The sequence below is a fragment of the Eptesicus fuscus genome, chromosome 6, assembly GCF_027574615.1.
Source record: "Eptesicus fuscus isolate TK198812 chromosome 6, DD_ASM_mEF_20220401, whole genome shotgun sequence".
In the NCBI taxonomy this organism is placed as follows: domain Eukaryota; kingdom Metazoa; phylum Chordata; class Mammalia; order Chiroptera; family Vespertilionidae; genus Eptesicus; species Eptesicus fuscus.
The window spans coordinates 27388382-27414838 of NC_072478.1; the positions used below are offsets into that span (position 1 = coordinate 27388382).

Consider the following 26457-nt stretch of genomic DNA (forward strand, 5'->3'; position numbering starts at 1 on the left):
AGCGTTTGGCTGCACACCCAGCTCCACATACAGGACAGTCCAGCGGAGGTAGCTTCTGTGTGGCCTCAACTCTGTTCAAGGGACACAGGTCTCTGCTTGTGGGTCTTAACCACGGAAGCCGGCTGGTGGCAGATGGCTTTGAGGCCAGAGTTTAAACTGGGCTGAATGGGATCTTTTCCTTTTTCCCTTTCAACAGGTCCTGATGAATGACTCCTGGGCCATGCCACACCCAGGGCCACCACCAAGTACCACCCTGCTGAGTTCTGGCGATGAAATGCTGTCAGGAGGTGTGCTCGCTTTCAGCTTTGGGGCCAAGCCCACACACCTGGAAAAGATTGTTCTAGGCAGTCGATGCCTTCCTGCAGGAGCCTCTGAGAACTCGATGTTGGCAACATAGCGGCCTTCAGGCCAAGTAATTTCTAATTTCATCTTCAGAAAAAACATGTGTGTTTTTGCTCATACACTGCAGGCTTTATACTTTTTAAAAAAACCAAGATAAAACACTGAGCAGTCTAACTTTCCTTCTTTCTTTCTTTGAGCCATAATACAAATTCCTATAAATTTATAGATTAAAAAAACAAAACCAGGAAGACAAGGCTTTTTAGGAAGTAGAGGAAAAACTACATACTTAAGTTAAGCCCACTAAAAACAAGAGGGGCCGAGGACGCCTCTGGTGCGTTTTTTAAAAACGCCCGGCAAGAAGTGCTTGTGGATCACCGTCCATTGCCATAACCGGGGAAGAGCTGGGTGAGGATTGCCTGCAGCGGCTGGTTCACCTTCATGGAGTAGTTTCGGCCCAGTTCACAGCGGCAGGCGGGGCAGCTGAACACCTGGGCTCTGAAGGATCTATCCAGGCAATTCTATAAGAGAGAGCAGGAAGGTGAGACCTTCTGTCCATGTCAGCGGAGCCACTCCTGGCCACCCACTGTCCCCCCTGACAGAGTTGAGAGCAATTACTGACTTCTCATGGGGTCCAGAGGGCCCCTCCTAGTCCTCAGTCTCACTTTCTACCACTCACTGCCCATTGCCAGCCTGACCTCCCAAGGACCCCTCAAAGTCTCTTAAATTTATCCTGGCCCCCAGGCCTTGGCACTTACAGATTACACAACCTAGCAGGTCTGTCCTCTGGCTCTCCCGTCACTCATGCCTTGGCTCAAGTCACCTCCTCAGAGGACCCTTCCCTGACAGCCCTTGAGCATCATCGTAAGCAGCCCCACCAGAGCCAGTCCTATCATCTCCCCAGGCTGTCTTAAAACAGCACCTTTTTTGCCTTCTGGCATCGTGTTATTTACTAACGTTTGTCTCTAACAGGCCAGATGCTCCCTGTGATATGGAGCTGTATCTTATTGACTTTCCCAGCACCAAGCATAGGTCAAAACACATAGGTGATAAATATGCATCAATGAGAATAAAGGAAGAAAGGAAGGAATTCTGGCACTGAGTCAAACTTCTGGGCTCAAACTAAGCCAGGTGGAGACAGAGTTATGACTCGGACAGGCCCTGGAGAGCCAACTTCCCAATCAGAGAAACAGGGAAGACACCACCCACCTGGGCAGAGACAATGCACACATGTATGCAGACACCTGCATAGGTGTGCACACATGAAGGATGACATCAGGCAACTGGGTAAATGTGAACACGATGGAAAGCCTGCTGACGCCATGGCACGTTCCACCACGAATGCATGCTGAGGCTTTTGTTTGACATTCTTTCAATTCCTAAATTCCTTTTTCAATAAAAAGTTTATAGCCTTGATTCTGGGGACAAAAGGTAATTCTTTCTGCTCAAAACAACTAAGATTTGGGACTATGTTCAAAAACCAGGTTCTGGATCACTGCCCCCAAAAGGTGGGAACAACTCAAGTGTCCATCAACAGATGAATGATACAGAGAGTGTGATCCATCCAGACAAAGGACTAGTATTTGGCCTTAAAAAGGAAATTCTGACACTCACTACAGTGTAGATAAGTCTTGAGGACATTATGCTCAGTGAGAGAAGGCAGACACAAAAGGACAAACATTGCAGGAGGTTCAGTCATAGGAGGTCCCTAGAAGAGTCAGATCCACAGAGAGAGAAAGTAGATGGTGGTCAGTAGATGAGTGGATAAAAAAGCTGTGGTACATTTACACCATGGCATACTATGCAGCAGTAAAAAAGAAGAATCTCTTACCCTTTGAGACAGCCAGGAGGGACCTGGAGAGTATCATGCTAAGTGAAATAAGCCAGTCAGAGAAAGACAAGTATCATATGATCGCACTCATATATAGAATCTAATAAAAAATAAATAAACTGATGAATGGAGTGGATCCAGAGACATGGAACAGAGTGCAGGAACTCAGAGGGAAGGCGGGGGAGGGTGGGTGAGTGGGAGGGGAGGTAATCAACCAAAGACCTTGTATGCATATATGCATGGCTCATGGTGGAGATGGTTCCACAACAATATGAATGTACTTAATACTACTGGACTACACACTTAAAATGGTTAGGATGCCCTAGCTGGTTTGGCTCATTGGATAGAGCGTTAGCCTGTGGACTGAAGGATCCCGGGTTCGATTCCGGTCAAGGGCATTACCTTGGTTGCAGGCTCCTCCCCAGCCCAGGCCCTGGTTAGGGTGCATGTAGGAGGCAACCAATCAATGTGTTTCTTCATGCATCGATATTTCTCTCTGTCTTTTCCTTTCCTTCCACTCTCTCTAAAATCAATGGGAAAATATCCTCGGGTGAGGATTTTTTAAAAATGGTTAGGATGGTAAATTTTATGTTATGTGTATTTTACTATAATACAATGATTTAATAAAATAAAAAACAGGTGCTGGGACATCAAGGTGGAGGATCATTTTCCCATAACCCTCACATGCTGATGTTCTGGGACATTGGTTGGCAAACTGCAGCTCATGAGCCACATGCAGCTCGCGAGCCGCGGTTTGCCGCTCTGTTGACTAATGAGTTTGCCGACCACTGTTCTGGGAGATGTAACTACAGTTGCATGGACAGCTGGGGCTGACACATAAATGTCGGTACCCTCTTTCTTCATAGCCTCGGCACTTTGTTGTTTTTGGAGAGAGAGGAAAGGAGAGGGAGAGAAACATTAATGTGAGAGAGAAACATCAATCTGCTGCCTCCTCCACAATCCCATTAAGGATCCAGCCCACAATCCAGGCATGTGCCCTGACCAGGAATCGAACTGGTGACCTTTTGGTTGGTGCATGGGACGACACTCAACCGAGCCACAATGGCCAGGGCAGCCTTGGCACTTTAATGACACATATGACTGACCCTTGAGACGCTTGGTCCCTGAAACCCCATCAATGCAGTCCATTTCTGCAGTGCTATCCAGGACTGACGTTTTGTAAGCTCCCCCTGCATCACATGGCCCGCTCTGCCTGCTTGCCTAAAGCACTTTAGCATGTGTCACCTACAGCTAGAAGCAGGCCAGAAAGGCACTGCTACACCCCTTTTCACTGAGGGGCAACTAAGGCTTGGAGAGTTGGGTGGCTTTCCAAGGATTGGAGGGGCAGAGCTGGGTGGAGGGGCAGACCCTGGCTGCTGGCTCCAAAGCCTTTATCTCATCCCCAATCCCAAGCCGCTTCTCCAAGTCACAGAGGTGAAGGAACACCATCAGCCCATGAGACACGGTGGCAGAGCCCAAGAGCAGAAAAGTGGAGGCCTGGCTCTGCCGGCCCAACGACCACGCTGCTTCATGTTCTCTGAGCCCCTCCCCGAGGGTGACAGCCGAGGGACTGTGACAGCCTCAAGGCAAGGAAGGGGGCCAGATCGGAGAACCAAAGAGCCAGGAGCTCAGAGACCAAGGGTGACCAGGGGGTGGGGACAGTCACTTCTAACACCATCTGCCTATACTGCCCATAAGTTCCTATTGACAGACTTTGGCTAAAAAACCAGTTCCACAGGCCAGTGCTTCCCACCTGGACAACTCTGCCCCCAGGGGACACTGGGCCATGTCTGGGGATATCTGGTTGTCATGACTGGAGAAGCAAGAGGATGGGGGTCAGGGAAGTTGTTCAATCTCCCCCCAGCCCAGTGTCCAAAATGCCCCCCTCCCGCCCCCCGAGAATGTTCTGGCCCCAATGTCCACAGTGCAAGGGGGAGGGGAGACCCTGGTCTAATAAGATCTCAGCTCCCCATCTCTCTTCAATCATACTGTTTCTCTCCTGAAACTGACCCTCCTCCCAGCCCTACATCCCCTCCAGGCTCCAGCTGTTCAGGCACGCCTGCCTGTCCAAACTTCTGCACATGCCATCCTGCCTGTCTGGAATGCTTCCCGGAGGCCCTCTTCAGGTAACAGGTAACAAGCTAAGGAGCTAAGGCCCCCTCCTCCAGGAAGCCTTCCTCCTGGCTTCTCTAGGAGACAAGCACCTCATGCCTCTACAGCCTGCTCTTTTTAAAAATATGTTTTTACTGATTTGAGAGAGAGAGGAAGGGAGAGATAGAAACACCAATGCCTCAACATGGATCAGCTGCCTCCTCCACAACCCCCACTGGGATTGAGCCTGAAACCCAGCCATGCGCCCTGACCAGGAATTGAACCGGGGACCTCTTGATACATGGGTCAACGCTCAACCACTGAGCACACCAGCTGGACTCTACCGCCTGCTTTACAGACATTTATTATGACAAGACCTCAGGCCAGGACTGCCGACTATGCTCTCCCACCCTGGACCCCAGGTACATGAGAGGCCTGGGGAGAGTGTTCCACAGGGAGGAGAGAACCAGCCAACACACAGCAGAGAGAATCATGAGAAGAGGTAACACTGGAGTGCCAGGCGGCCCAGGTGGGCTCAGTGACTGGGGCAAGGATTTGGCATTTGATTCCACAGCACCAGGGGAGCACAGGAGGGTGGGAAGTGGGAAAGTGGGGCGATGGGATCCCTTGATGAAGGCCGGAAGACAACTATAACCAAGGCTATTGGAAAACAGACAGTGAGGCCCTGCAAAGGGAGCCAAGAGTGTGCAGAAGCCAAGCCAACAAGCCCATTCTATGTGCTGGGTGTGTGGCAGCCCAGCTCCCATGCCCACACCTCTCACCTTGCACACGTTGTGTTGGCACCCGGTGGTGATCGGGCGGAATACCAGTTCCTGGCAGCAAATACACTGGAATGTTTCTTCTACTTTATTCAGGAATTTCTGAAACCAGAAAAGACGATGCATGAGACCAGCAGAACCTTACACCGAAATGAACCACCATGTTGATGGAATCCTCAGAAAACAGGGCTCCCTACTAGAGCCTGGCCCTGGTTCCCTAATTTAATCCTCCTCCTAACCCTACCCCAGGAGACAGGAGTGGCTGTGATCCCCATTAGGATGAGAAAGCAGAGGCCCAACAGGTGCAGGCCCTGCCCAGGACCTGGAGATGGGCATAGCCTGCCAGGGTCACAGCCTCCATAGTGCCAAGCAGGACACCCAGGGTTGGGATCAAGAGCAGCCTTAATCTGAGGGCATGAATCTAGCTCACTCTGTAATAAGGCTGAGTGTCTTCGATGTGCTGCCTGGGCATGGGGCCCAGCAGGGGATTAAACAGAAGAACCCTATGCCTTCATGGAGCTTGGAGCCCTGTTGGGGGTGGGGAGGGGGCAAAGATAAAACAGGGAAAGACAGAAAAGTCACAAAAGTGCTAGGAAAGATAACAGGGAGCCTGGAGGGGCCAATCCAAAGTGCAGGTGGTCAGAGAACACTGTAGAGAAGGTGACCTGAAGGACGTGTGCCCCGCTAAATCATGGCCCCTAAAATACCACATCTGAACCCCAGGATCAGGTTATACGTTCCCTTCCATAGCAAAAGAAACCGCAAACAGAATTAAACTGAGGACCCTGAGGATGAGACTACATTAAACTAAAAAAGGTTTTAGCCCAGCCCGGTGTGGCTCAGTGGTTGAACGTCAACCCAGGAACCAAGAGGTCACAGGTTCAATTTCTGGTCAGGGCATATGCCTGGGGGGCGTGCGGGACGCAGCTGATAAGTGATTCCCTCTCATCATTTTTTTTTAAATATATTTTATTGATGTTTTACAGAGAGGAAGAGAGAGGGATAGAGAGTTAGAAATATCGATGAGAGAGAAACATGAATCAGCTGCCTCCTGCACACCCCGCACTGGGGATGTGCCTGCAACGAAGGTACATGCCCTTGACCAGAATCGAACCTAGGACCCTTCAGTTCGCAGGCTCTATCCACTGAGCCAAACCGATTAGGGCTCCCTCTCATCATTGATGTTTCTATCTCTCTCTCTCCCTCTCCCTTCCTTTCTGAAGTTAATAAAAATACATTTTAAAAAGGTTTTTGCATAACAAAGGAAACTATCATCAAAACAAAAAGATCACCTACTGAATGTGAGAAGATATTCACTAATGAAACATGATAAGGGATTAATATCCAAGACATATATATAAAGAACTCAGACAATTTAACACCAAAAGACAAACAATCTGGTTTAAAAATGGACAGAGAACCTAAGTAGACATTTCTCTAAAGAGGACTACAGAAGGCCAATAGACATGTGGGAAAAAATACTCAATATCACTAATCACCAGAAATGCAAATTAATCATTTCACACCTGTGAGAATGTTTATCATCAATATATCAACAAAAACAAGGGTTGGTGAGAATTTAGAGAAAAGGGAACCCTTGTGCATCGTTGGTAAAAATGCAGACTGGTATAACCACTGTGGAAAACAGTATGGAGTTTCCTCAAAAAATTTTAAAACTAGAACTGCCATATGACCCAGCAATCCCACTTCTGGGTACAGACAGCCCCAACTTACGATGGTTCAACTTACAATTTTTCAACTTTGCAATAGTGTGTAAGTGATACCCATTTAGTAAAAACCATATTTCAATTTTGAATTTTGATCCTGTCCTGGGCTAGTGATACGCAGTCTGATACTGACCTGTGGTGCTGAGCAGTGGCAGAGAGAGGCTGTTGCCCAAGTGGAGGTTAATGTACGTGCCTGAGCACATTCACAGTGGGCTGAGCTAAACTGTGATATTCAGTAGGTTAGATGCATCAAATGCATGTGATTTACGATATATTTATTGGGACAAAGCCCCATGGTAAATTGAGGAACAACTATATATATATCCAAGAGAATTGGAAGCCAGGACTCCCAGAGATGGCTGCACACCCATGTACATAGCAGCATGATTCACGCTGGCCAAAAAATGGAAACAACCCAACTGTCCACTGACAAACGACAGATAAAGAGAATGTAGTTTTTCCAGACCATGGAGTATGATTCAGCCTCAAAAAGGCCATTCTGACACCTGCTACAAAGTGGATGAACCTGAGGACATTATGCTTAGTGAAATAAGCCAGGCACAAAAGAACAAATACTGTGATTCCACTTTCAGGAGGTCCCTGGAGGAGTCATTCAGACAGGCGGTAGATGGTGGATGCCACGGGCTAGGGGAGGTCATGGGCAGTTAGTGTATAATGGGGACTGAGTTTCAGTTTGGGAAGATGAGAAATTTCTGGAGATGAATGATGGGGTGAATGCATGATGATGTGAATATCTTTTAATGCCACTGAGCTGTACACTGAAAAATGGTTAAGATATGCACTTTATGTTATCTCTATTTTGTTATAATAAAAAAAAAAATGCCGAAACCGGTTTGGCTCAGTGGATAGAGCGTCGGCCTGTGGACTGAAGGGTCCCAGGTTCGATTCCGGTCAAGGGCATGTACCTTGGTTGCGGGCACATCCCCAGTAGGGAGTGTGCAAGAGGCAGCTGATCGATGTTTCTCTCTCATCGATGTTTCTAACTCTCTATCCCTCTCTCTTCCTCTCTGTAAAAAATCAATAAAATATATATTTTAAAAAAAAATGGTGGGGAAAGGGGGTAGGGGTGCAAGCTAAGGGTTCAGGAAGGCCGCTCAGGCCATATGGGTGCTCACCGGCCCATCCTTGAGTGACTTGAGGATCTCGGTCCACAACTTAGTGTTGCTCTGGTCCTGCTTGATGAGGCTTTTCTGCTGGGCTGTGAGGCTGTAAGGCTCCACCTTGGTTTTCTTGGGTGTAACTCTTGGGGAGCAGGTACCTGAGACAGAGCAGAGTGGTAAGGGCGGGAAAGCCCAAGAGCACATGGGCAGGCTGCCCATGGAGAGAGACCTACCTTCTGACTTACTCCTCCGTTTGCCCTTCCTGGGGGACGTGAAATCTTCCTCCTCTTCCTCCTCTTCCTCTTTCTCCTCTTCCTCTTCAGTCGGCCTCTTTCTGTTCTCTTTCTCCTTCTCCTTCTCCTTCTTGGCCAGGGCCTCAAGGTAGCCTTCTGGATACTGCGAAAGGGCAAAGGCACCGGCTGGAGAACAGGCTGGAGCGGTGGGACTCCTGGGTGATCCAGACTCCCTATGGGGTTGGGGACCGGCGACTGCCCCCACTTTGACAACTGCCACACTGGCTCCACACTTCCTGCCATCTCCCATCTCCCCTCACCTCAAAGTCACTCCCTCCCCTGGCCCCTTACCAGCCTTAAAAGCCTAAACTCCATCTACTTTTACAGCCTCAGATCTGAGGCCTCCCCTCAACTCAGGAGCCTGGAGCAGCAATCTCATCACCGCACTTACAAAGAATGCAGGGCTAACCTGCCCTGGCAGGGTGAGAGTGACGCATTAAATGAGACCGTGCAGGTAAAATGCTTAGGATCAGATCCAGCCAACATGATAATTTTATTACCTTTATTATTTCCTTTAAGGGGTAGGCAAACTTTCCCAAAGAGGTCGGGTGGTAAATATATTTCCAGCTCTGCTGTGGTTGCACCCTGAGAAAACTTTTTTGCTAAAAACTGCCCCAGGCGACCTTACTGACATCCAACCTCATTTCGATGGCCCTTGGGCTCCAGGTCCGCACAAGCATTACTTTGTTATAACCCTAGATCTAAGGCACCTAGAGTCACGTCTGATTCGGAAATATTTCATCAGGAAACTTCCAACCTTTTTTAAAAGAAACACTAAGTTGCAATGGAAACTGAAATCATAAATAAAAACCCTACTCCCATCAGAAGCTGATGTTCCCGTCCCACAGCTATTTTTCTCCCCAGTTCCTCAGCTTCTGAAATTACCCACGTACACACGTTATGTTCAAAAGACAACTCTTGTGACGCTCCCCAGAGGGTAGGCGCTATCAGATTTCTCAGTGACAAGTAAGGCTCCTTAAATAGTCCCAAAACAGTTATCAGCTGTTAGAGCACCTCACAATAATAAACAGAAAACACCATAATTATAGTGCCAAAAGCCCTATTCCAGCACAGGGTGAATTCTTGGAAAATAGAAGATTCCATTTCTGTAAAGAGGCAAGCGATGGCCGGGAGGGACCAATCCTCCTTATCTTTAGAACTGACTTCTCTACATTCCACCAGTTCTGTTGGGTTTTGTTTTGTTTTGTTGTTTTGTGTGTGTGTGTGTGTGTGTGTGTGTGTGTTGTTGTTGTTGTTTTCAGATAAACCCATCTACTAACACAGGTAAGACAAGTCTGGATCTCAACTCTAAAACTATGAACACAATCTGCCCATCCCCAATCTCCCCTGGCTGCAGCAAGGTGTGGCCAGCTCGGCTCCTAGACATCATTTAGGATGAAAGAGAAACCCCGAGAGCTTCCAGGCCAAGAAGGCAGGCTCTGGCTAGCTGAGCACTCACAGCCCAGTTCTCCTGCCATGATCCCAAGTGACTGACCAGGAAGATGATGCTCAAAGCAGGACTGGGGGCCAGGTGAGCACGGCCTGCACGCACCTGCATGGTCAGTCCCAGCTGCTTGATCCGGTTCTTCCCTTTCTTCGTCCAGGGGCCAGGTTCATCGTCGTCCCTCCGCAGAAGATATCGCCATACCAGGAAGCCGGATTTCCCCTTCTCAGGCCAGTACCTCACAACCTGTGGGAAGTGAGAGCCCACATCAGTGTCATCTGGGACTGGAGGTGGCGCCGGTGGGGGCAGGGAGGACCGCTCACCTTGTAGATGCCGTCGTACCGGTTGCCCTCAGTGGGGGCATATTTGCTGTGCTTGCGGCCCTTGACGTTGCGCACTACCCGGACCGGCTTCCCTGAGCGCCAGTCCTTGGCCTCGGCCCCTTTGCGTTCGTTGATGGGGGCACTACAGTTGAGAGCCAGTGCCCTGCAGAGGGAGTGGGGGGTCACATGCTATAGTATGGACGGTATCCCCCAAAAAGAAAGGGCATCCTAACCCATGGAACCTATGAATGTGACCTTCTTTGGAAAAAGGGTGCTTGCAGATAAAGTCAAGTTCAGAGGAAGTCAGAATGAATGAGGGGAACCCTAAATCCAATAACTAGTGTCCCTAGAAGAAAAGGAAATTAAGACACAGACACACAGAAGACACCATGTAAAGACGGAGGCAGGGGTTGGGGTGATGCCGCCACAAGCTAAGAGACCAAGGATTGCTGGTAGCCACCAGCTGAAGAGGCAAGAAGGACCCTCCCACAGAAATTTCAGGGGGATCATGGCCCTGTAACACCTTGATTTTGACTTTGGGCTTCCAGAAATATGTGAGAATTTCTGTTGTTTTAAACGACCCAGTTCGTGGTATTTCATTACTGGAGCCACAAGCTACTAGCACAGCATGTGGGGAGGACATCATCAAGAAAAAGAGGAGGACCTAACTGGTTTGGCTCAGTGGATAGAGCGTCGGCCTGTGGACTGGAGGGTGCCAGGTTCGATTCCGGTCAAGGGCATGAACCTTGGTTGTGGGCACATCCCCAGTGGGAGGTGTGTAGGAGGCAGCTAATGGATGTTTCTCTCTCATCGATGTTTCTGACTCTCTCTCTCTCCCTTCCTCTCTGTGAAAAATCAATAAAATATATTTTTAAAAAAAAAAAGAAAGAAAGAAAAAGAGGAGGCAGCAAACAAGGGCTGGCCAGGCAGGTCTGTCTAGCCCAAGGGCACAGGGGCCAGGACAAGCCAACCAGAGGTCAGGCTCATCACTTTGACCTCTTTATTGGGTGTGAAAGAAAAAAGAGCTGCAACTATGTAACTGTTTTCTAGATGCAAACAGTAATTTTTAAACAAGTTTCTTAGTTTGTGTGCAGCAAGTATCACTTAATGTTAGCTTACGGGCAGTTCCTCATATTAAATCTTTTCTGAAAACATGATTTTTAACAGCTACTGAAATTAAAATATTCCACTAAACAAATGTACAACAAACCCCTCCCTTGAAAAAAAAAAGAATTCAGGTACTAATACTTTGCTATTTTACATATTGATAAGATAAATATTACTGCTTACAAGATTTTCCCCTCCCCATGTCTCATCATACACTTTCGAAGTAGAATTGGTATCATAAGATCATTTTCAACACCTTTCCAGAAAGAAGGTACTCATTTGTATTTCTACCAATAAGGGAACACCAGTCTATGCCTTGGCATTTCACAGGGGAAATAAATAGTATTTCACCATCACTTCAATTTGTATTTCTTTGATTACTAAAGTTGAACAATTTTTCATGGTCATTAGAGATTTCCATTTCTTTTGTGAATGATCTCCATGGCCTTTTTTTAAATTAGTTTTTCTTGTTGATTTGCAACAGCTCTTTGCATAACAATCATGTGTCATGTCTGTTGCAGATTTTCTCCCAAAGAATCATCTGCCTCTTCTTTTACTTATGGGTTTACTAATGCAATTTCTAATATTTAGGTCATCAAATCTATCTTTTTCTTTGGGCTTTATGATACATTTTTTTTAAATATTTTAAAATTGATTTTAGAGGGAAAGGAAAGGAAAGGAAAAGGAAAGGAAAAGTAAAGAGGATAAAACATCGATGTGAGAAACATCCATCAGCTGCCTCCTGCACACCCCTTAATGGGGATGGGGCCCGCAACCCAGATATGTGCTCTGACCTGAATCAAAGTGGCCAGGGCAAGGCTTTATGATACTTTTTATGCTTACAAAGACTTTCCCTCCCTGGCCAGCTTGGCTCAGTGGATAGAGCACCGGTCCTCGGAATGAAGGATCCCAGGTTTGATTCGGGTGAGGGCACATTGCAGCACCTCAGTTGCAGGCTCGTTCGCATACAGGAGGCAAACAATTGATGTAACTCTGTCACATCAGATGTTTCTCTCTCTCTTTCCCCCTTTCAATCTCTCTCTCAAAAAAAAAAAAAAAAAAGGAAAAATATTCTGGGACGAGGATTAACAACAACAACAAAATACCTTTCCCTATCCTACAATTGAGGGGTCAGCAAACTTCAGCCTCTGATTGGCTTTTCAGATCAAGTTTTATTAGACCACAGCCATGCATGTTTATTTATGTAAGTTCTGCAGATGCTTTTGTGCTATGATGGCAGAGGTGACTGGCTGCAACAGAGACCATGCAGTTCAAAAAGCCAAAAGATTATCTGGCCTCTTCAGGGAAAAATTCACTCTAATGCAAGCATGTCAAACTCAAAGGCTAACATGGGCCAAATAAGTTTAAGTTTATGTGGGCCACAAAAAAAAACCAAAAGCTTCAACTTTCCTAGAAACGTAGGTTTATTTCAATAGAGACATGCTGAATACAAAGGGCTGAAATAAATGAATAATCATTAACATAAAATAGAACATTTTAATAAAAATTAATATTTTTCTTGAACATTAACTTACCAGTCACTGAATAACTGCACAAATTAATAAGCGTAACACAAATAAACCTATTTCTCTTGTTTTCCCAAAGTGAAATATTTCCTGTTATGCACACCAAACAAGTCAGTCCAAGACTAATAACATGGCAATCAGCTGCTAAAATATTCGCTGCTAGAATTAGTGGAGAGAAATGGTGCGCCTGCGTGTAAGACGCTTAAGGGAAATGAATGCAACACGATTATAGTGATCAGTCATTAGCGAACTTTGTAGTTTGTTATTAATAATTATGTTATTATCATATTATCCCCATTAATATTAATTATTAAAATGTTTCTTACATACCGTTATATTGGCTGGGCCGAAAAAATATTCGTTGTGGGCCACATGTGGCCCATGGGCCTTGAGTTTGACATGCTTGCTCTAATGCACTGAATGACTCACAAGTCTTTAGCAGACAGAGACAGAAAGATGTGGATTTTCAGCATCCATATGTTCTACTACACTCTTAGAGGGAATCTTCCTGGACGTGACACCCTAAAACAGAACCAACCCCTTTGCCTGGGTAGCAGCTAGAGGATGTGGCAGAAGTGAGTTGGTGAAAAAATAAGAAAATCTTGTTTCTACAAACCTGTTGGTGTTGGTGAGTTTCTGATCACAGGACTGTTCTGCAGTCCGCTTGTTGCCTGAAAGATCTCGACCACCGCTACCAGTATACGTGAAAGACTCCCCATTGTCCTGCAACAGGGAAGGGCAAGCTGAATCCTCCACAGAGGAAAGACTCCACTAAAAACAAACCCACAACACCCCTAGAATGTCAACTGTCAAAGAAACAGAAAATAACCAGTGATGAGGAGGAGGAGGATGTGGAGAAATTGGAACCCTGTGCACTGCTGGTGGGAATGGAAAATGGGGCAGCTGCTGTGGAAATGCTATGGAGGTCCCTCAAAAAACGAAATGTGATTCAGCAACGCCACTTCTGGGTCTGTCTCTACCCAAAAGAATGGAAAGAAGGGCATTTCAGAGATATCTGTACACTCATGTTCACAGCGGCGTTATTCACAATATCCAAGAGGCGAAAGCAACCCAAGTACCCATTGATGGATACACACAATATGGTCTGTTCAGACAATGGAATATTATTCAGCCTTTAAAAAGGAAGGAAATTCTGCAATATGCTCAGCATAGATGAACCTTGAGGACATTATGCTCAGTGAAATAACCCAGTCACAAAAGGACAAATACTGTGTGATTCCACTCATAGGAGGTCCCTAGAGGATTCATTGAGACAGAAAGTAAGATGGTGGGAGCCAGGGGCTGGGAGAGAGGGATTGGGAGTTATCATTTAATGGGGACAGAGTTTCAGTTTGGGAAGATGAGCAAGTTCTAGAGATAAATGCTGGTGATGGTTACACAACAATGTTAATGTATTTAAATTCCATTGAGATGTGTACGCTTAAAAATTGTTAAGCCGAAACCGGTTTGGCTCAGTGGATAGAGCATCGGTCTGCGGACTGAAAAGGTCCCAGGTTCGATTCCGGTCAAGGGCATGTACATTGGTTGCGGGCACATCCCCAGTAGGGGGTGTGCAGGAGGCAGCTGGTCGTTGTTTCTCTCTCATCGATGTTTCTAGCTCTCTATCCCTCTCCCTTCCTCTCTGTAAAAAATCAATAAAATATATATTTTTAAAAATTGTTAATATGGCACATCTTATGTTATGTTTATTTTACATTTAAAAAATAAAGAAAACAACCCCTACTCACCACATCGTCCTCATACCCCCCAGATAGGACCAGGGAGTACGCCCCATCATTGCTCCGGCCATGGATGCCTGCCACATGCGGGCGATGGACTCCTGACTCACTGACCTGTGAAAACCACCGAGAAACAAATGGCACCTTCTGGACTGGCTGCTGTAGAAAGCTCACCCCCACCCGCCTGCTGCTGCTGCAGAGCCAGGGGCCTGACTTTCGCTCTGAATGTAACACGCCTGTGATGAGAACCCTGGTCTGGGCCACAGCACAGGAGGAGCTGGCTTTAATTCGAGCCATGCCACCTGCTCGAAGGGTGGCCCTCTCCGGCGAAGGGGCTTCTGGAAGACCAGTGCCTGAGGCCGAACTCCAGGTGTTTACACGTACCTGGACTCTGAACCTCCACATGGTGCCCACAGGGATCCCTGGGATGGGTCCGTAGTGGTTGGATGGAACGATGGTGCACTCCTTGGTGCGCCCCACGCACGCCATGCCCTGTCCAGTCCAGAAAGAGATGGAAGACAGTGTGAGTGAGCACAGGAGGGCGGGCAGAGCTGCTGGGGGTGTACAGAGCAGGGGGCCACCTCACCTTGCCCCAGTCCCGCTGCGAGGACGATGTGGCCGATGCCATTTTCGATTTCTTTTTACTCTCTTTCAGCTTCTCCCCTGCCAACACCACCTCGCTGGAGTCATTTCGACATTTAGGGCAGAACCTGTGACAACAGGGACATCACCCTCTGTCCTTAGCCCGCCCCACTCCTATTAGCCCTGCAGACACAGCCAGCTCCTTCCAGCTCCCAACCTCCTGAGCTGTCCGAAATGGGAAATCTTTTACATTTAAATTAATTAAAATTAAACAAGAAATCCAGTTCCTCGGTCATACGTGCCACATCTGAAGTGGTCAGTAGCTATGTGTGGAGTGTCAACCGTCGTGGAAGGTGCAGAGTGAGAACCTTGCCATCATCACAGAACATTCTACTGAACAGACTCTTGTCCCTCTCCTGCTGGGAATTTCACAGCACCTCCCCAAGGGAAATTCCATGGGCACCTCCTCACTGCCATAGACTCAGTTTCCCATTCTCCACAAAGAGGGGTTATAAACAACAGCCACCTCCAAGTTATAGCGACAACAGTTAACAGGTTAGGGTGCTAACACCAGAGCCTGGTGTAACCCCACCTTTCGATGACGTCAGCCGTTACTAGTCTGTGCCAAGAGCATCATGGCCAACAAACCTGCTCTTGGGCAATGCAGAGATGCCCGGCTCTCTGCCTCCCCTCAGTTACCCAGAGGCCTAGGCCACACCTGGGTCACAGGATGTTCCCTCACCCCATTTCTCTCACTGCCCCTCGTGCGTTTACCAGGGACAGACAACATTCGTGTTATTTATTGGCACCCGCCAGCCCCCTCTCCTGGATAGCTCAGCACCACGGCCCCAAGCCCGCCACTGGAGCATTCAAGTCATCCACTCACCACTCCGTCTCCGTGGGAACACTGCTGAGAGGCGGGCTGAGACAGTATAAGTGAAAGGCGTGGTCGCAATCATCACACATGAGCTGCTTGTCAGGATCCTGCTTGCTCCCACACAGGCTGCAGGAACACTCATGGCAGGGCTTGCTCGGGTTATCCTTGCATTTATTGCAGAAGGGCTTGTTCTTCCCTGGACACAGCAGCTGGGGTCAGCTTAGGCAGAGCCAGCCAAAGAAACAGGAGCCCCACCCCCCATGCGGGAGACAGAGGGGGCAGAATCAGAACTCACTTTTCACTGGGTTTTCAACCATGGGGCTTCCCTCGCCCGGACGCTCAATCTTGAAAACTTCATCCACGAACATGATCCGACAGTTGCTGAGAGAACCACTCCTGTGAGAGACAAGCCATTAGAACATTCCAGCTGGCCAGCCCTGCTAAGGCACCTCCAAGAGGACTTGGCCACCCAGCACATTCTCGGAGCATATGAGCACCTCTCTAATGACACTGAATAAGAGTCTCCTCAGGGCCCTAGTGCATTCACGTAGCTACTGCCCTTGCCAATTCAAGTCCTACTAAATCAAACACAAGATAAAAGAAAGCAGAGTATAACACAGTTTCATTACGTGATACAATGAGAGTAAGTTCTAACCTTCGGGCCAGGAGAGGCCGATTGAACAGGGCCCATCATGCAGGAATCACCAAGGTAAAGTCTGATCAACTTGCTGTCATCAAAATACAAAAGCTCCTCTAAGTTAAAATGACCCCACAGACAGTCAAACCTGTTTCTCGGATGTGGCTGCCTAGACCAAAACTTCAGTTTTCAATCTGACAACCCTTTCATGTTGATACCTCAGCATGACAAAAAGCATCTCTCAGGGAACAAAGGAGAGAATGCTTTTGTTGCTGGTGAAATCAATGATTAGCACAATTTTAAAACATAAAGAAACCAGCAAGAGTGCTAATGTTGCTAAGGATGTGAAAGTGCTCACAAAACAACAATCACAGGCAATTGAATAGGTAGAAAAACTGTTGTTGATTGGATAACTGATAAGCAGTTAACCAGTGATTGCATTTCAGAGGCAGCAATACATTAAAAATTCGTTTAAGGCTAGTGGGAGGTGCTTTGATAAATTTGAGTCTTTATAGATTAAACAGTGCATTAGACATGTGCTGTATATAAGAAAGGTTAAAACGGAAGCATTTGGGGGTCTGGAACGGATTAATCCCATTTACATTATTTTTGATGGGGAAAAATGATTCGGTTTTCGAACAAATTGCTTCTCAAATAGCCTTTCGGAACCAATTAAGTTCAAGAACTGAGGTTCCATAGTACATCCACAAAGTCCAACAGAAATGACCACAAGCCACGAACAGGTGCCACATGGGTAATTCCACATTTCCTAGGAACTACGTTCAAAAAGTTAAGAACAGATGAAATTCATGTGAATATGTTTTATGTAACCCAATGTACACAAAAGAATATTTCAATATGTAATGAATAGTAAAGAATTATTAATAGCCTTTTTTTAAATAGTAGACTTTATTTTTTAGAGCAGTATTTGGTTCACAGCCAAATTCAACAGAAAGTACAAATTAATAGCTTTTTTTCAAAATACAGTCAGTGTTGCATACTCAGGGCACATCTCAGTGTGCACGGGCCACACTGCAAGAGCTTGGCAGCTCGCCGAAACCGGTTTGGCTCAGTGATAGAGCGTTGGCCTGCAGACTGGAAGGTCTAAGGACATGTACCCTGGTTGCGGGCACATCCCCAATAGGGCGTGTGCAGGAGGCAGCTGATCGATGTTTCTCTCTCATCGATGTTTCTAACACTCTATACCTCTCCCTTCCTCTCTGTAAAAAAGCAATAAAATATATATTTTTTTTAAAAAGAGCTCGGCAGCTCGTAGCCCATGGCTGTGGGACTAGACAGCATAGGTCCAGCTCTACCTGCCAGTTCACAGGAAATGACAACATGCAGACTGCAGAAGTTCTATGGGAAAGACCACCAGGAAAAGTGAAAATAAAGGGAAAACAGAAAGCCTAAAGATAAAAGATTTAAAACATACATATCGACCTAACTGAAATCTCTACACATTACTTAGATTCTAATCAAAGAAATGGTTAAAAAAACAAGTGAGCCCTAGCCGGTTTGACTCAGTAGGCAGAGTGTCAGCCTGCAGACTGAAGGGTCCTGGGTTTGATTCCGGTCAAGGGCACATGCCAGGGTTGCGGGCTCAATCCCCAGTGTGGGCCATGCAGGAGGCAGCCGATCAATGATTCTCTGTCATCATTGATGTTTCTCTCTCTCCTTCTCCCTTCCTCTCTGAAATCAATAAAATAATATTTTTAAAAAAATGAAAGGCAAAGACTGGCAAATTGGATTAAAAAGTAACCCAATTAGCCATGGCTGGTATTCTCAGTGGTTAGAGCATTGGCCCTCACATCCAAGGGTCATAAAAGGCAAAGACTGGCAAATTGGATTAAAAAGTAACCCAATTTGCCATGGCTGGTGTTCTCAGTGGTTAGAGCATTGGCCCTCACATCCAAGGGTCATGGGTTCAATTCCCAGTCAAGGACATGTACCAGGGTTGCAGGTTCAATTCCTGGCCCTGGTAAGGACACGTACAGGAGGCTTGAGTCTCTCTCACATCCATGTTTCTCTCTCTCCTCCCCCCCCCCATTCTTCCCTTCCTTCGGCTCTCTTTAAAAAAATAAAATAGCCGAAGCCGGTTTGGCTCAGTGGATAGAGCGTCGGCCTTTGGACTGAGGGGTCCCAGGTTCAATTCTGGTCAAGGGCATGTGCGTTGGTTGCGGGCACATTCCCAGTAGGGGGTGTGCAGGAGGCAGCTGGTCTATGTTTCTCTCTCATCGATGTTTCTAACTCTGTCCCTCTCTCTTCCTCTCTGTGAAAAATCAATAAAATATAAAATAATAAAAAAAGAATCTCTTTCTGTCTTGATCCATCTTTAAAAAAAATAAATAAAATAAAAAAAAAAAAATAGCCCTAACCGGTTTGGCTCAGTGGATAGAGCGTCGGCCTTCGGACTGAAGGGTCCCAGGTTCAATTCTGGTCAAGGGCATGTGCCTTGGTTGCAGGCATATCCCCAGTAGGGGGTGTGCAGGAGGCAGCTGATCAATGTTTCTCTCTCATTGATGTTTCTAACTCTCTATCCCTCTCCCTTTCTCTCTGTAAAAAATCAATAAAATATATATTTAAAAAATAAATAAAATGGAAAAAAATATCCTTGAGTGAGGATTAACAAAACAAAGTATCCAATTAATTATATGATGTTTACAAGAAAATCATTCAAACTCAACTACATAGGTTGAAATAAAAGAATAAAAAGATACACCATGCAAACAGTAACTTTTTTTAAAAAAGCAGGTGTATTCAATACATACACATACCTTAGATAGACTTCAGAGCAAAGAAAATTACTAGAGACAAAGAGGGACATTACATAATGATAAAAAGATCAATTAACCAGGAAGAGATAACTATCCCAAATGTGTATACATCAAACAACAGTCTCTTAATTATGAAGCTCAAAGGAGAAATAGACAAATCCACAATTATATAGCTGAGGACTTCCATCAGTTGATGAGGTACTAGACAGAAAATCAGAAAGAATTAGAAGATGCAAACAACAAACTCAACCAATACAATCTAACTTGATATATAGGTCATTCTACCCAACGACAGAAATACTTTTCCCCCAAAAACCATGGATTATTCACCAACATAGAACCTCAAGAAATTTATAAGAACTCAAATCACACAGAGTATGTTCTTTAGACATAATGAAATAAAATATAAATTAATGAGAGGGTCCTAACCGGTTTGGCTCAGTGGACAGAGCGTCGGCCTGTGGACTCAAGGGTCCCAGATTCGATTTCAGTCAAGGGCATGTACCTTGGTTGCGGGCACATACCCAGTGTGGAGTGTGCAGGAGGCAGCTGATCGATGTTTCTAACTCTCTATCCCTCTCCCTTCCTCTCTGTAAAAAAATCAATAAAATATATTTTTAAAAAATTAATGAGAGAATTCGTGCACCTGTGGTGTCTCTTGGCCAGGCCTGGGCCCTCTTGCAATCTGGGACCCCTCAGGGGATGTTGGAGAGCAGATTTCGGCCCAATCCCCGCAGGCCAGGCCGAGAGACCCCACTGGGGCACGAATCTAGTATGCATATAAGATCTTTGGTTAATCTCTTCCCACCCTTCCCCTCCTCCCTTCCCTCTGAGATTCATCAGTCTGTTCCATGTTTCCATGCCTGTGCATTGAGCATCTGCCCTCTGGTGGTCAGTGCACATCATAGCTATCAGTCAGACGGTCGGATGGTCACTTAGGCTTTTATATATATAGATAACAGAAAAACAATGCAAAAATCTCTAAATATTTGTCAATTAAACACCTTACTTCTAAGTAAGCCAGGAGTCAAAGGGGAAGTCTCAAAGGAAATAAAATAGAGCCCAACCAGCATGGCTCAGTGATTGACCTTTGAACCAGGAGGTAATGGTTCGATTCTCAGTCAGGGCACATGCCCGGGTTGTAGGCTCAGTCCCCAGTTGGGGGATATGCAGGAGGTAGCCGATCAATGATTCTCTCATCATTGATGTTTCTCTGTCTCTCCCTCTCCTTTCCTCTCCGAAATTAATAAAAGTATATATTCTTAAAAAAAGAGAGAACTGAATAAAAATAAAAATATAACATAGCAGAATGTGTGGAAAGCAGTTAAGGCGCTGCTTAGAGGGGAATTTATAGCACTACAATGCTTATAATAGAAAAATTTCTCAAGATCATTAGTCTAAGTTGCTACCTCATGACACTAGAAAAAGAAGAGGAAAATCAATCCAAGGAAAGGAGAAAAGTAAAAGAATGAGAGAAAACCAATGAAATTGGAAACAAGAAAACAATAGAGAAAAGCAGTGAAACAATAACATCACTGCAGCCTCCTCCCTGGTGTCCTGGCTGCCATGCTGCCCCCCTCAGTCCATTCCCTGCTTGGCTGCCAGAGTGATGGTTCTCAATTATAGGTCAAAGCATGTGGTTCCCAGGCTCAACATGCCCCAATGACTGCCAGCAATAGAGACTAAACACCAGTTCTGTAGCACTCCTGGCCATACTCTGAACATCCAAACTCATGGAGGGTTCTAGTCTCCACTCCTCACTCCCTCCCTCCCTCCACTCCAGCCCACTGGCCTCCTCGCTAGGCCACAAGTGGACCAGGAATGGGCCTGTTCCAGAACCTTTGCACCTATCTGTTTGGGACACGGTTGTCCAGGTATGTGTCTATAGTAACTATATACAATGAAATATTATCCAGTCACCAAAAGGAAGGTCTGACACAAGTTACTACGTGGATGAGATTTGAGGACATTATGCTGAGTTAAATAAGCCAGATGCAAAAAGACAAATGCTGTATGACTTCATTCATATGAAGTCCCTGGAGGAGGGACAGAAAGAAGATGGTGGGTGTTAGGCTGGGAGAGGGGGATTGGGAGTTATTGTTTAATGAAAATAGTTTCTGTTTGGGATGATGAAAAAGTTCTGGAAATGGGAAAGTGTTGATGGTCACACGACAATGTGAATGTTCTTAACGTCCCTAAACTGTACACTTAAAAATGGTTAGGATGGCCCTGGCTGGTTGCTCAATGGTTAGTGTCGACCCAGAGACTGAAGGGTCGCAGGTTTTATTCCAGTCAAGGGCATATACCTTGATTGTGGGCTCAATCCCCATTCCCACCGCTCCACTCCCGCCTGGCCAGAGCTCATGCGGGAGGCAACCAATTGATGTCTCTCTCTCACACTGATGTGTGCCTTTGTCTTTCTCCTCCCTTTCACTCTAAAAAGAAAAAATCAATGGAAAAAATATCCTCAGATGAAGATTAACAACAAAAAAACACTGGTGTGGTTCAATTGGTTGAACACCAAAAGGTTGCTGGTTCAATTCCCGGTGAGGGCACATGCCCAGGTTTCAGGCTCCATCCCCAGAAGGGGGCATGCAGGAGGCATCCATCCTATCACATGGATGTTTCTCTCCCCCCCCCCAAAATCAATAAAAACATATTTTTTAAAATGATTAGGATAGTAAGTTTTCCATTATATACTGTTTTAACACACACATAAGAAAGGCAAAGTAGGACAGAGCCTGGCAAATATTTCCTGCAAAAAAGTCAAGCAGTACATGTTTTCTGTCTCTTTCCCAACTACTCAGATGTGCACTTCCAACACAAAAGGAGCCACAGATAATCAGCAAACAGATGGGTGTGGCTGTGTGCCAATAAAACTTTATTTGCCAAAACAGGCGAAGGGCCAGCTCTGGCCTGCAGTTTGCTGACCCTGGATATAGAGCACACCACTATGTGGGTTGGTGTGTTTGTATATGTTTATGCTTGTTTATGCACAGAATGTTCCTGGAAGTTCACGGGAATTTTTTTTTATTTTTTTTGTGATCTTCCCTGAGGATATTTTTTTCCATTGCTTTCCAGACAGTGGAAGGGAGGGAGGGAGGGAGGAAAGAGAGATGGAAACATCGATATGAGAGACCATCCCACAGGCACCCCGACAGGGTGAGGAGCAAACCCACAACCCAGGTATGTGCCCTTGTCAGGGAATCAAATCCGAGACCCTCTGGTGCACAGGCTGACGCTCTAACCTCTGAGAGACACCAGCCAGGGCAGTACCTTCTGACTTGGATGCATTTTAAGTTCTTACCTCTTTGCCAAATCTAAAACAACAAATAAAAGAGAACAAGGTAGGCCGACTTTCCACCTGAGCTCAGAGATGGTTCCCAAGCAGGGGCAGGAAGGGTCAGTCTCAGAAGATCACCAGTAAACAGCAGGAAGTTGGAGCGGAGCCCCAGAGGGGAGGACAGGTGGAGGCTGAGGGCCTTGCCCACAGAGCGCTGGCTGGATAGCCACTCACCCGAGCCTGATGTTAGCATACAGCTCCCGTGATGTCCGGGTCTGGTTCTTCCGCATGATCACTGCATCGTACCAGAAGCCCCGCTCCTTCGGCTTGTCAGGGTTGTAGTTGAGCATGACCTCCTGGCCCTCCTTCAGGTCCTGCCATCTGATGATTTGTCGGGCTCGGGCCCGGACGTTCTGTGAACTCATCTGGACCACACCGTATTCCGGGTAACTAGGAGGCAAACCCCACACTCAGATCCCAGGGCAACACCAGACCCCTTTCCCTCCAAAGAAGAGAGAAGCGAGGAGGAGAAAGCCACACACAACAGAGGTGTGGGTTATCTCATCGAAGAAGCAAGTAAATTCCCCTCTGCTGGTGTCGAAAATACACAGGTGCAGAAGACAGGTTTCAGTTACAGAAGGTGTTGTGGGTTGACCTTGTGTCCCCCAAAAAGATATGCTGGTGGTCTAACCCTTGGCACCTGGGAATGGCACCTAATTTGGAAATAGGGTCTTTGCAGATGTAATCAAGCTAAGTCACACGGCCTTAATCCATTATAATGGTGTCCTTATAAGAGGGAGCAAGTCAGACACAGAGAATGACACATGAAGCGGGAGACAGAGACTAGAACAATATGGTCACCAGCCAAGGACTGCCGGCCACAAGCAGAAGCTGGAGAGGCGAGGAGGAGTCTCTCCTACAGGTTTCGGGAAAATCATGGCCTGGCTGACACCTTGATTTTGGCCTCTGGAACTGTAAACTAACTTTTTTTCACATTCTGAAAATGATTTTTGCAGAGGGACATGCATTAACTCATTTATATAAATATAATGCATTGGCTATTAGGATACAATAGGAAGTCATTAGGCTGTATATACAGAAATATTCCAGCAGCCTCATAAAAGGCATAAAATAATTGGTCTGAAAGAAACAAATTCTACCAGAAACAAATTTAAACCTCACCTGTGGGGGACAATTCCAAATCTATTATGAGTAGCTATATGCCTGGCGCTCATTATTTTCGCTAGTAAACCACCAAAGGCAAGTGTTGCCAAACTTTTCCTGTAAAGGGCCAGATAGTTAAATACAGTAAAACCTCGATATAACAGACTAATTTGAGCAAGGGGGTATCCATTAAAGCTGAAAGCCCGTTATATAATAGAGTATGTTTTCCGAATATGTACGTTAAAAAATGTGTTGTGTTTTTCAATACAGCTTCATTGGCCCTCGGGCCTTAGGATGGGAATCTTATGTCTACTGTGATTCATTATTCAATTACTTCAATAATTTTTATAGAGCTAATAAGCTTAGTATGTGCCAGAAACTGGGATAAGCAGTGGGACCCAGCAGAGAACCAAAGGAAGCTCTTGTGCCCTTTGGAATGTGAACTCCCTATAGGCAGGCATGCTTGCCCTATTATGGACTGAATTGTAACCCTCCCCATACAATGTGACTATCATTCGGAGATGGGGCCTTTCGGGAGATCACTGAAGTTAAATGAGGTCATACAATTGGGTCCCTAATCTGATGAGGTTAGTGTCCTTATAAGAGGAGACCAGAGCTCGCTCTCTTTCCATGTGAGAACACAGTGAGAAGATAGTCAAGAAGGAAGCAACCCTACCAATACTTTGATCTTGGACTTCCCACCTCCAAAACTGTGAGAACATAAATGTCTGCTGTTTAAGCCGCCCAGCATGTGGTATGTTGTTATGGAGCCCAAGCCTACTAAGATACCCTCTGGGTTAACAGACAAGAATTCCCTGTGGCCAGCACAGGGCCTGACACACAGTAAATGCTCAATAAATATGCATTACAGTGAGGGAGAGGACAAACACGTAAGATGGTTTCATGTGGTACCAATGATACGTGGTATGAATAAAATAGAACAGGAAATAGGGAAGGGGGGGGGTCTGACTGGAAGGTCAGAGCAGAGTTCTCCAAGGAGACCTGAGGAGGGGTTGGCCTAGCTTTGGGTCCCCGTGACACTAGTCTTCTAGGTGTGGCCTCCTGTGTTGTTTGGGAGCATGAGGGTGGGAGCCTCGAATCCTGACCATCATCCCCAAGGCTGTACCAAACTCCAGGTTCTATATACACAGAACCAACAGTGTAGGCCCACCACCTCCCTGCATTGACACTCACTCATCATATGTCACATGATAAATGACGTCTTCTTCTTCTTCCAACGTGGAGGCGGAGCTACAGGGTGCCTCCTGGGACGAGGCGGAGCTACAGGGTGCATCCTGGGACGAGGCAGAGCTACAGGGTGCGTCCTGGGATGAGGTGGAGCTACAGGGTGCGTCCTGGGACGAGGTGGAGCTAGAGGGTGCATCCTGGGATGAGGTAGAGCTACAAGGCGTGTCCTGGGATGGTGGCTTCTTTGTCACCCTGACAACCTTCGCCTCAAACCAACTTCCCACATCCGTGTCCCGAGCATCAACGTACTCATTGACCTGCAAGGTAAAAGGAAACTCTCTTATCCAACCCAGGGAAGGAATTCTGATCAGCAACACTCACTCCTCATAGGTCAGGGCCTGTTTTGATCCTTGGCACTGGCTGTTTCAGGCCTGGGACGCAAATCCAAATGCCGGAATCGGGTTTCTTGAATGCAGCACTTTGGACATTGGGACCCCTCTGTGAGGGACCATCCTGGCCATTGTTGGGTGTTGAGAATCTCTGTCCCCCATGACTGGGGATACTTGATGTCAGCAGTATCCCCAGTCATGATATCCACAGATGTCCTAAGATTTTGCCAATGTCCCTGGAAGCAGAATCAGCCTAGAGAGGCCAGAACTGTCCCATTTCTCAAGAAAAGCTGAGAATTCAGATCATTATATGAAATTTCATGATCTTAGAAGGTGGCAGAGAATTCAGAAATTTTACAGCCACTACAAAGGCCATAGCAGACACCTGTAGGCCAGGCCCAGGATTCTGTTTCAGGGATCAGAAAGAAATCTGGAGTAGCGCATGTTTCTGCCAAAGAAACTTCAGGTTTTCACGGCAGGACTGTGGGTGCCCAGCCACCGGGATGGAGGGGAGTTGACCCGCCTTCATGAGCTCGTGGCTGGGTGGTGGGGAAGCCAAAGTCAGTGGAGCATGAGGAATGATCCTCAGGGGTGCAGAGATCGGCCAGACCCCAAACCTTCTGCAGGAGCCTCACCTTGTACAGGCCCAGCTCCGTCTCATCATACACTGCCTCCTCTGTTAAGCCTGAATTTCTGTCCGCCTCCGCAGCCACCTCACCGCTAGTAGATGACTTGTCCGACTCGCTCTGGCCCAGGCAGTAGCCAGAATCCGTGTCAGAAAGCTCAGAGTCTCTCTCCTGGTTGTTGCTGCTGCTGCTGCTACTAGGGGGAGGCATGAGATTCTGCCGAACCAGTAGCTGGATGGTGTCATTCAGGCGAACATCGTAGTCAAAGAGGGTGTGGCCATCCTCCATCTGCAGAGATACCAAGACAGAGGTCACTTACCTGCCTGTATTTAGTGTGTCTTCTGGGTGCCAGGCACAGGAACATGCTGTGAGCTAAGGATGGAATCTGCCCTCAGATTATGGGACAATAAAACCTGTTCCCTCCTGGGCATGCACACTGATACCCCTTCCCCAGGGTCCCCGGACCCTCTCAAATGAGGACTCCCGGTGTCATCAGGTAAGTGTCCCCATGAGCACAGCATAATCCTGCTGTGCTGCGGACACACATCAGATGTCAGGGGAAGTTCCCTTAGTACTTCATGTGTTAACGTGCTTTGCAACTTTTGTTACAATAA

The 26457-nt window shown here is 46.6% G+C and overlaps 1 protein-coding gene across 1 annotated transcript in view; it reads right to left on the reverse strand.

Annotated features, from left to right (window-relative positions):
* Positions 1-513: 513 nt before the first annotated feature.
* Positions 514-26457, reverse strand: part of UHRF1 (ubiquitin like with PHD and ring finger domains 1) — a 39355-nt gene continuing 13411 nt past the window's right edge. Inside the window, exons 3-18 of the mRNA XM_054717489.1 lie at positions 25853-26131; positions 25013-25145; positions 24835-24865; positions 22711-22926; positions 16075-16175; positions 15789-15975; positions 14907-15030; positions 14705-14812; positions 14330-14434; positions 13198-13304; positions 9949-10111; positions 9734-9871; positions 8122-8284; positions 7904-8046; positions 5044-5142; positions 514-860 (exon numbers count right to left, since the gene is read on the reverse strand). Coding sequence (XP_054573464.1) covers positions 714-860; positions 5044-5142; positions 7904-8046; positions 8122-8284; positions 9734-9871; positions 9949-10111; positions 13198-13304; positions 14330-14434; positions 14705-14812; positions 14907-15030; positions 15789-15975; positions 16075-16175; positions 22711-22926; positions 24835-24865; positions 25013-25145; positions 25853-26131 — 2244 coding nt within the window. The 3' untranslated portion in view covers positions 514-713. The remainder of the gene's footprint in view (positions 861-5043; positions 5143-7903; positions 8047-8121; positions 8285-9733; positions 9872-9948; positions 10112-13197; positions 13305-14329; positions 14435-14704; positions 14813-14906; positions 15031-15788; positions 15976-16074; positions 16176-22710; positions 22927-24834; positions 24866-25012; positions 25146-25852; positions 26132-26457) is intronic.